This window comes from Monoraphidium neglectum (assembly GCF_000611645.1).
Source record: "Monoraphidium neglectum strain SAG 48.87 unplaced genomic scaffold scaffold01029, whole genome shotgun sequence".
Classification (NCBI taxonomy): Eukaryota; Viridiplantae; Chlorophyta; class Chlorophyceae; order Sphaeropleales; family Selenastraceae; genus Monoraphidium; species Monoraphidium neglectum.
The window spans coordinates 10,502-18,476 of NW_014012599.1; the positions used below are offsets into that span (position 1 = coordinate 10,502).

The following is a 7,975-nucleotide window of genomic DNA, read 5'->3' on the forward strand; positions in this document are numbered from 1 at the left end:
GGGGGGGGGGGGGCGCGCTAGCAGCGCCGGGACGCGAGCGGCGGCTGCCACCGCGAGTACGGTGCGCGCTGAGCCGCACCTGAGGCGTCTTTGATGTGCCGGAGGGCTTTCGCGACGGCAGCATCACCGCCTGAGGGGACGAGCGTCACAGCGGCCTGGACGGCGCGCGCATACTCAGGCCCGCGCATCGCGCAGGCGCTGAGCAGCCCTGCAGCGGCGTGCTGTAGCTCCACGCACCCCTGCGCCGCGTGGCGGCGCGTGCCGTCCGGCAACAGCCAGAGGGCGGCATGTTCTGGCGCTGGCCGCTGCAGGCATGCCAGTGCCGTGCTCAGCAGTTCAGGGTACAGCCACTGACCCAGCGGCGACCGCAGCAGGCTGGAGGGGTCGCCGCCGGCGCGCGCCGCCGCGACGAGGCGCATGCCCGCAGTGAAAGCGGCGTCGTCCAACGCGGGCAGCACGGGAACGCACTCAAACAGCACCCTGATGACCTGCGCCGCGACAAGCGCGGGGCCGCCGCCGACCCTGGCAGACCCGCTACCGCCGCCGATGTACACTCGAGGTATCGTGCAGAGGCGCACAAAACGGCAGACCGCCAGGACGAGGCCTCCGTGCTGCCAGGGCGCGGCGCTGCGCCCGCCGCCGGGTGGTGACGCCATTTCCAGCACCTCGGAAAGCGCGTCCACCGCCTTTCCGAGCACGCCCGCGCCCACGACGCCGCCGCGTGCAAGTTCAAGGCAGGCCTCGGTGAAGCAGTCTGCCTGCCATTGAACCAGCGTGTCGCGCGCCAGGCCAGGGGCCATCTGACTCAGCATGCAGCACAGGGGATGCACCCCCCGCTCGTTCCTGTGCCCGTCCAACACAGAGAACAGCGCCGCATCTGGGTCGGCCGCCGCGGCAGCCGCCACGGTTGCGCTGTGTGCGACGAGGCCGTGGAACGCTTTGCGCGCATCCGCTGCAAGGGGGCCCTCGCCGGACAGGTGGGCGCCGGGCTCCTTGGCGTGCGTCAGGTGGCGTCTGAGAAGGACAGGCAGTGCTGGGCAGGCGGCTCCCAAGTCCTGCCCGGCTTGTGGGTCCTGGGGGGCCACGAGCGCGGGGCGAAAGCGGAGCAGAGACGGATGGTCGTCGAGGGTCGCCGCACGCTCCTCACCGCGGAAGGTCGTCAAAGGTTGCGGCGGGTGCGGGGCACGCGCGGCCCGAGGGCGGCGATCTGCGGGTCGGGGCAGCCAAGCAGGGCTGTGCTGATTGTGGAGGCCCCAGCCGGCGTTCCCCACCTGGGCGAACGTCCTTGCCAGCTTGACGGCTTGCACCAGAAACAGCCGCCACGCCTCGGCATCTGATCCAGTCTCCCCCCGCCCGCCGCGCCCGCCGGCCGCCTCATTCCGCTGAAGGCAGCGCGCCAGCGCGCGCCCAAGGGCGCCGCACATGTCTGCGCCGCCAATCTCGATCAGCGTGCTCGCGTGGCCCAACGACAGGTTCGCCAGTGCTGTGGCAGCGGCCTCCAGGATGGTGGGGTGTGGGTGGTCCAGCAGCGCGGCGACGGCGGGCACCAAGCCGGGCTCCTGCAGCAGCGAGCGCCAGCATGACGGATCCACGGATATGTTCCTGCGGTCGAGGATCGCGGCGGGGGCACCGGTCGGCGCGGCGGCGGGCGTCACCAGCACGCTGAGGCGCGCGCGGGCTCCAAGGGCGTGCCGGCGGTGCCAGCGTGCTGGGCTGTCGCAGAGCGCAGCGGCAAGGGTTGCGGTATTTGAAAGCTCGCGGCGCGATGCAGCGTCTGCAGCGTGCGCTTGAGCGGTTGGCGGCTAGAGCGCGGCACAGGAATCACAGGTCATTCTGCAGCGCTTTCACGGTCCTCACCAGACCAGCTTAATCGCCTCTGAAGTCATCGCCTCGCCGGCAGCCCCGCCGGCGCTGCCGGCGCCGCCGCTGCCGCCAGCGCCATGGCTTCCGCTGCCGCCGCTGATGCTGTGCAGGGATACATTGGGGATTGCGCATGGCCAGGTGTGGTCGGTGTTAGGGATATGAGGCGTCTGTTTTGACCGCACGCAGCTCAGTTGTGCTGGCAGGTTGAGAGTCCTATGTTTGAATCAACAACGCACGCTGCCAAAACATGAGCAGCAGCCGAGCACCACGCGCCCCGAAAAGCCCCGCACCCGCGCTCGGCGTGCGGCACGGCGGCCGCGATGTGGCGCGTGACCGCCGTGAGCGCCCCAGGTTCCTTCACCACCAGCATTGCGCTGCCCTTTACGTCCCACCTGCGGATGGTGGAGCCCGCTGGTCAGCACACGTGCCCGTTGGGCACAGGGCGGTCAAGCGGCGGGGACCGCCGGTCAGCATCCCCCGGGGCCCTCAACCATACAAGCAGCAGGGTGCTCGCAGGCAGCGCGACTGCCATGGCTGCACGTTCGACACATGAATGGCGGCCTCCGCGGTGGCGAAGCATGCAGGCTTCGGGGCAAACTCGCGACAAACTTGTGGCAGCGCTCGACCAGGGGCCGCGCACCACGCTGGCAAACACGAACGCATGCCATCGGCGCAGGGCAGCGCCACGCAGGCTGCACCCGGGCGCTCACGTGATGTTTGACAGCAGGACCATCGCGTCCTCTGCTATGAGCGCGTTGGGGTTGCCCAGCAGCGCCACCACCGCCGCCAGCAGCTCGCGGTCCTGAACAATCTGGGGGCAGAAATGGGCGAATGAAGGCGGCGCACAGTGGTGTCCGCGGGGAACGCCGGGCCCCCAGCAGGCCGAGCTTGGGGCGATGAGTACACGGCCGTGACGGGCGCAACGCCTGGTGGCTGGATGCAGGAGCCCACCTGGCAACAGCGGGGGGCGGCCTTGGCAGAGGTCAGGTGCAGGAGCACCTTGAGAGCCGCCCGGGACGTAGGCTGGCAGCGCGATGCCGGCGATTCGCGGAGCACAAAGGAGCAAGGAGCGGGGTACCATGTTGATGGATGACGGTCATACGTGGAGCGGCCGGGATTGAAGGAAGACCAAAGTATTAACGGACAAGCAGCTTCAGCCTGGCAGGTTCAGCCCAGCGCGAGCAGTGGCAGTGCCAGGGCGCGGCCGGGTGTCTGCTGCTGCAAGTACAGCAGCAGCTCAAGCAGGCGTGCAGCCGCGGCCGTCCAAGCCAAACCGAGGGCCTCTCGACGGCGCTGTGATACCCACCAGATGCTTGAGGAGGGGCACCAGCTCGCTCAGCGTGGTGGGCTGCAGCAGCACGCGGGGGGCTGCATCTGCAGCGTTGCGCACTTGCCACAGCGCGCCCTCTGCGCGGTCCAGCACCTGGCCCAGTGGGTGGCACCAGCGCAAGACCTGCGGTGCGCGCGTGCGCGCGCGTGTGTGTGTGTGTGTGTGTGTGTGTGTGTGTGTGTGTGTGTGTGTGTGTGTGTGTGTGCGGACGCGCGCGTGCATGCGTGTAGAAATGGGAGCGAATACGACAAGGCTTACGCAACATGCCCGTGACTGAGTGTGGCGAGCGCGCTCTTTCCAGGTGCGCCATGCGCGGCCCGCAGTCCCAGGTAGCACGTGGCAGTGCTTCCAAGCTCTTGCAATCGCTACGTTGACCAGGGAACCGTCACGGACGCCACGTGGGCAGCCGGATAGCCCTGGAGGAGCGTCGCCCCTGCCCCCTCACCTCAATCGCCCGATTAACTGCCCACTCCAGCAACAAAGCCTCCGGCATCTTCGGCCCCCCGCCACCGCCGCCGCCCGCCGCTTCTACGGCTTCCCTGTGGCGATAGCAACACGGGAAGAACCGCATGGGCGAGGTGGCCGAAGTGTCGAGAGGCAGCGGCACAGCACCCAACGCGGGCGTCGCCCGCGCCTTCGCTTGGTGCCGTAAGCCGCTCTGCTCCCAATACGGCTCGGTTCGGGTACAAGCTGCTACGGGGGAAGGAAGGCCCCAGAGCATGCGGTGCTTGTGATTGCGCTTGTGTGCGTGTCTGCAAGGATGCCTGCACGTAGCGCAGCGCAACTGCTGGCGACTCCCTCTCGCTCTGAAGGAGCCTCTGCCGGCGCGCTCAATCGACCCAGGAGTGCACCTGACACGCGCCATCCACGATAGGTTTTGTCCACACTTTAGACTCATATTTCAGGTTTGGTGGCTAAGTAAGTCTAGATCAGCTTGAAATGCGCGGTGGCGACAGCCACCCGGCATCGCGTGGGATGTCTCAACACTGATTCGCCTGTAGAGACCATTCTCATCGAGATGAAGGGGACAACAGCAGGGCAAGTGAGCCACCTGCGTGACAGCGAATTAGTCATGGCTCCAACATACATATGACATCAAATGTAGGGTCTGCCACGCAGTCTATTCTGTGTGGAGGGGCCTAATCCTTGCAGCTGGCGAGTAGTCTTAGCACTTGTAGACCTGCACTCAACTGACGTGGGTTGCTTTTGCAGTCATTGGTGAGTGTTGCCCGCCAGGACAGCGGCTGTCGACGCTAGGGGAAATGCACCAGGTCGTGCGACACATCGTCGATACCACATCAGCAACTTAGCTGCCTGTCACCCCACTCCATTTATCCACCCCTACACGCTTGACGAAGAGCGTCCCGATCTGAGATCACCTGCTATTTGCGCCGCTGCCGCGCCGCAAATGGGCTGCCACTTGCCAACATTGACAGTGCGTGAGGGGGCCTGGGCACCAGTTACTCATCGATCACGCCCCTGCTGTTGTCGCCGCCGCTGCAGCGGCCGGCGCCCCCACACGGCGCCATCAGCCGCTTCGCCGCCTGCGCCGCCTCGCACTCTGCGCGGTGGCCCATCTTGCACCAGTGGTCGCGGCAGCAGCGCTGGCTGCAGTACCGCACGCCCGTCGAGCTGCCGCACCCCGCGCAGCGCCGCAGCGCCGCGCCCTCCGCCTTGGTCCTGCCGCAGGCCGCACAGCCACGCCGCTGCCGGCCTTCATTCGCATGGCCCGCTGGGGTTGGCACGGCCGCCGCGCCAGCTGCTGCTGCGATCGGTGCCTGCGTCAGGGAGGCCGATGTCGATACTCCTCCTGCACCTGCTGCTGCTCCTGCACATACGCCGGCTGCTTCTGCACCACCTGCTGCTGCTGCTGCTGCTGCTGCTGCTGCTGCTGCTGCTGCACCACCAGCTGCCACTGCTGCGTTTGCCGCTGCTCCTGCGCCTGGTGCTGCTGCTGCTGCTCCTGCTGGATTTTGTGCTGCTGAGCTTGCTGATGCTGCCTGGGCTTCCGCCAAGCCACACTTGTGGTCATGTGGCTCGAGCAGCTCATGCTGCTGCTGCTGCTGCCACCCTGCCGAATCTCCCTGTTTCTCCCGCTGCTGCCGCCCTGCCAGCTCTCCCTGCTCCTTCTCCTCCTCCTGCTGCTGCTGCTGCTGCCGCACTTGCCTTTGCTCGCCCCGCGGCGCGACCTGCCCCTCCTGCTGCCCCCCCAGGCGAAGGGCACGGAGACCCTCTAGCGTCGCCCAAACCGCGCCCGCGGTCGCGGCATCCCCGTCACACAAGAGCGCGTCATACCTGTCCCCAGACTCTGCCTCTGCGCGCGTCGCTGACGCGGCGAGCAGCTCCTTGGAAGCTTCCAGCGCGGCCGCCGGCACGCGCGGTGCCTCTAGCAGCCCCCGCAACCGTGCGGTTTCTGCGGCTCCTGCGGCGCTGGCGGGGGTCATGCCGAACGGGCTGACGTGCAGCAAGCAGTCGCGGCGGCCGATGTCCAAGGGCCCACCCACTGCGACTCGCACGGCAGCGTGCGTGGCGGCAAGGGCGCTCGCGCCGCTGCCCGGTCTACCTCCCCGTGGCCTGCTGACAACGCCGACCAATGTCTGGAAGTTTTCGCGCGCCTGCAGGGCTGTGCGCAGGTCTGAGTTGAGCCCCTCCAGCAGCACGTGGGCGCGCGAGTAGACGGCGCTGGGGCACGCGGTTGCGCCCCCGCTCACGTCGTCGCTGCCATCGCCGCCGTCGCCGCCGCTGCTGTTCGCGCGCCCCGCCTGCATCTTCATCCTGCACAGCGCCTTGCAGCGCCACGCCTCCTCAATCCCCAGCGCCAGGAGCGCCAGCGCGCTGATATGCCCGCAGCCGCCGACACGCAGCAGCGCGGCCCGCAGCTCGTCGCACATGGCGAGCGCGTCGCGCGGCGGCAGCGGGCTGTTTAGGTCGAGGCGCGGGCCGTGCGGGTCCTGCAGCGCGGTGATGATGAAGGCGGCCAGCATCTGGTGGGCGGGGTCGTGGATGCACGTCATCCCTGCTGCTGGGGCAGCTGCAGACCAGCACGCGCCGGGGACGCCGGGGCAGGGGACGAGAAGAGGCAAAGGGGCCGAACGGCCTGTCGGGGTGCCTGCAGGTGGATGAAGAGGCAGACAGGGCAGGGCGGTCGGATTTGCCCTGTAAATGCGTTTGTGGGGAAAGGGGGCGACACCGGCAAGTCGGCGCAGCAGCAGCGGATACTATCGCTCCTGCAGTACCGCATGTGACGAGCCGCACCTGACGCGTCCCTGAGGCGCCGGAGGGCATCCGCGACTGCAGCGTCGCCGCCCGAGGGGACAATCGCCACGGCGGCCTGGACGGCGCGCGCGTACTCGGGCCCGCGTATCGCGCAGGCGGTGAGCAGCTCTGCAGCAGCGCCCTGCAGGCGCACGCGCCCCTCTGCTGCGCGGCGGCGCACGTCGTCGGTCGAGCACCCGAGGTTCGCAAGCTCGGGCGCCGGCGGCTGCAGGCATGCCAGCGCGGTGCTGAGCAGCTCAGGGTACAGCCACTGGTCCAGCGGCTGCCGCAGCAGGCTGGAGGGGTCGCCGCCGGCGCGCGCGGCCGCGACAAGCCGCCCGCCCGCGTCGAACGCGCCCTCATCCAACGCGGGCAGCGTGGGGACGCACTCCGCCAGCGCCCAGACGGCGCGCTCCGCGACGCGCGCGGGGCCGTCGCCGCCGACGGCTTCGCGAGGCAAGGCAGCCAGGCGTGCCAGGCGGCAGACTGCCAGCACGAGGCCGCCATGCTGCCAGAGCGCGGCGTTGTGCTGACCGCTGCGCGACAACACCATGGCCCACACCGAGGCCGCCGCGCCCATCGCCCTTTCGAGCACTCCCGCACCCACGACACCGCCGTGCGCGAGTATGGAGGAGAGCGCGAAGAAGCAGTCTGCCTGCCGCTGGATGAGAGTGTCTCGCGCCTGACCAGGGGCCATCTCGCCCAGCACGCGGCACATGGGGTGCACGCCCCGCTCGTCGCAGTCCCCATTCAACACAGAGAACAGCGCTGCGAGGGGGTCAGCCGCCGCAGCGGCAGCAGCGACGTCGCTGTGCGCGATGAGACCGTGGAACTTCGTGCGCGCGTCGGCAGCGAGGGGGCCCTTGCCGGGCGGGTGGCCGCCGGGCTCCTGGACGTGCGTCACGTGGCGCCTGAGCAGGACGGGCAGGGACGGGCAGACGGCTCCCAAGCCCTGGCCCCCTTGCGGGTCCTGAGGGAGGAGGGGGCGCGAGTACAGGGCGACAGCGGGGCACAAACAGATCGATTGTTCAAGGCCGCCACAAGTTCCCACACGGCGTGGCGTCGCGAGCGGCAGCGCCGGATGGGGTGCGGGTTGCGCGCGGCCAGGGGGCGGCGGTGGGTGCACCCCAGCGCCTAAGCCAACCGTGTGCCGCTGAGCCAGGCTCCCCCTGATTGCTCAGGCCCGGCCCACCTGGGCGATCACCCTCGAGAGGCTCAAGGCCTGCCACAGGAACCGCTGCCACGTCTGGTCATCATCTGACCCAGCGTCCCCCCGCCCGCCGAACCCGCCGACCAGCGATAGCCGCTCGAGGCAGCGCGCCAGCGCGCGCGCCAGCGAGCCGCACATGTCCGCGCCATTGACCTCGATAAGCGCACTGTTGCTGCCCCCGGAGAGGTTTGCCAATATCGAGCCGGCGGCCTCCACCATGAAGGGGCTGGGGTCGTCCAGCAGCGCAACGACGGCGGGCAGCAAGCCGGGCTCCCTCATCAGCGGGAGCCAGCCGAACGGATCCACGGATATGTTCC

General features: G+C 68.9%; 2 protein-coding genes across 2 annotated transcripts in view; both read right to left on the reverse strand.

Moving 5' to 3' along the window:
- The window catches only part of MNEG_6377 (hypothetical protein), a gene marked incomplete at both ends in the record, with an annotated part of 13,416 nt that extends 9,358 nt beyond the window's left edge, over positions 1–4,058 (reverse strand). Inside the window, 9 exons of the mRNA XM_014045149.1 lie at positions 80–488; positions 1,272–1,662; positions 1,858–1,965; positions 2,154–2,255; positions 2,574–2,674; positions 2,815–2,886; positions 3,170–3,316; positions 3,639–3,732; positions 4,045–4,058. Of these exons, the coding sequence (XP_013900603.1) occupies positions 80–488; positions 1,272–1,662; positions 1,858–1,965; positions 2,154–2,255; positions 2,574–2,674; positions 2,815–2,886; positions 3,170–3,316; positions 3,639–3,732; positions 4,045–4,058 (1,438 nt within the window). The remainder of the gene's footprint in view (positions 1–79; positions 489–1,271; positions 1,663–1,857; positions 1,966–2,153; positions 2,256–2,573; positions 2,675–2,814; positions 2,887–3,169; positions 3,317–3,638; positions 3,733–4,044) is intronic.
- A 595-nt stretch (positions 4,059–4,653) lies between these two features.
- MNEG_6378 (hypothetical protein) lies at positions 4,654–7,937 on the reverse strand (the record flags this gene model as incomplete). The annotated part of the gene is made up of 5 exons (XM_014045150.1): positions 4,654–4,971; positions 5,010–5,193; positions 5,216–6,290; positions 6,449–7,418; positions 7,641–7,937. 5 exons carry the CDS (start codon positions 7,935–7,937, stop codon positions 4,654–4,656), a joined length of 2,844 nt encoding a protein of 947 aa, XP_013900604.1.
- Between the last annotated feature and the right edge of the window lie 38 nt (positions 7,938–7,975).